At 46.9% G+C, this 1,731-nt stretch overlaps 1 protein-coding gene across 2 annotated transcripts in view; it reads right to left on the minus strand.

Annotated features, from left to right (window-relative positions):
- The window catches only part of UBR1 (ubiquitin protein ligase E3 component n-recognin 1), a 119,590-nt gene extending 118,477 nt beyond the window's left edge, over positions 1–1,113 (minus strand). Inside the window, exon 1 of one of the 2 annotated variants that reach the window (XM_019645004.1) lies at positions 908–1,113. In XM_019645004.1, coding sequence (XP_019500549.1) covers positions 908–988 — 81 coding nt within the window. In that variant the 5' untranslated portion in view covers positions 989–1,113. The remainder of the gene's footprint in view (positions 1–907) is intronic. The other variant, XM_019645003.1, reaches the window with a different exon arrangement.
- Positions 1,114–1,731: the final 618 nt, after the last annotated feature.

Below are 1,731 nucleotides of genomic sequence, written 5' to 3' on the forward strand. Positions count from 1 at the left end.
AAAAAAACAAAAAAAACACAAGCCAAAGGAAATTCAGAAAGAGGTGTATATCCTCCTACTTTTCTATATGCAAGAATAAAGACAAGCTGATAAAAGCTGATAAAGCTCAGCATCATGCAGTGATCAATATTTGAATATTTCCTATACTTCTCCCCACGGGGTGCTGGGAAACATCCAGAACATTACCTAATGAATGTTACCCCCATACCTCTTATCCTCCTCAGTCAGCTTTCTCTTGTAGCCAGACTATTGACTCAAACTTGCTCATTATCTCTGCCTTCCCATTCTTTCAAAATACAAGGGCAACATATAGATTCCTATATTAATTAATGGTATTGGTCTGACTTGAAATGTCTGGAAGCCCCTTCTTCACCTTTAAAAGGCAGCGACAGATGACGGGTTTCCCCTTTGAGGGTTAGGCCTGGTGTTCTCAAGATACTAGAATGAAGGACTATAATTCCTACACCCCATATCTTGACATGAGTTGACACTGGCAACATACCCTGACACCATCAGGCCCCACACGGTCAGCTATGCAATAGCTAGGTGTTGTTTCCTGTATTCCTAGAGGGGTTAGCGCAGCGTCTATCGGAAAATGGCTCTTCCTCCAACCCCGCCTTCAGCCCCCACCCCAGACCATCTAATAACATCACCAGTTCTTTCTACTTCAGTATAGTGACAGGCTTTAGCTTGTTACCACTAATAAATGACAAAGTCATTATATTCCGTAGACTTGGCCGGCAGGAATGCGGGTGATGACTAACTTTATTTGGTGGGTTCCTTCAAGATCAATCCATACGACTCCCCCCTCCCCAGAGCCGCCATAAGGGTGTGAAGCCCCACATCCTTCTGAGCGCGGTAGTGAGGGGTTGCGGGGTACAAAAGGAACTTGCCCACAAGGACTTACAGATGCCAGGCGCTGAGGGGTCTGCGGCAACTCCGGGCTGACTTCCATCCTCTCCGTATCCCCAGCCGCCTCGTCCGCCATCTTGAGGGAAACTAACGCTCGCAGTTGCAGACCCCCGGCCGAAGGCGAGCGGAAACCTGTGGCCGGTCCAAGAGACGAGGGACGACACTTTTACGACGGCCCCCGAAGTCGAGTTTGACGCAAACTCGAGCAGCGGCTTCCGGTCCGTTTCCCGGAAGGAAGCGTCACGGGCCCGTAGGACCCGAGTAGTTTTCCTTCCCTGCTTTCTTAATTGCAGTGCTCCGTGGCGGACTGGTTGTATGTGTGGTTTCGGTTCTGCGAACTGTTGCATCTGCGAGGTGAAAAACAAATTCAGCGTCCATTATGAAACGAAGAAAGCTGTCAGGGGCTAAGTGAGAACCCGTCCTGGATCTCTTTCTGGCCGGGTCCTTGGTCTGGGTGTGTTTTGTCTCAACGTACCTGCAGTGGTTCCCCAGAGCTCACAAATGAAAAAGCACTCAGAGCTAGTCCATCTTTAGAAATGTAGCCCGTAAGCACGTGCGCGCAATAAAACTCGGGCCACAGCTTTTTTTGGGAATGATAGTGAAGAAATAACAAGAACTTGGAGATGTAGTCATTCGTTGGTAGAAGGAAGACAAACATGGTAATCCACATTATGGAACACCATGCAGCTCTTAAAAAGAACAAGTTAGATCTTGTGGAAAGATAAATTAAGTGAGGGAAAAACACAACAATCAAGTTACTACAAACTATATATTTACGTTTACGTACATTTAAAAGTGAAAGAAACAGTCTAAAAGGAA

Source organism: Hipposideros armiger, unplaced genomic scaffold, assembly GCF_001890085.2.
Source record: "Hipposideros armiger isolate ML-2016 unplaced genomic scaffold, ASM189008v1 scaffold_92, whole genome shotgun sequence".
In the NCBI taxonomy this organism is placed as follows: Eukaryota; Metazoa; Chordata; class Mammalia; order Chiroptera; family Hipposideridae; genus Hipposideros; species Hipposideros armiger.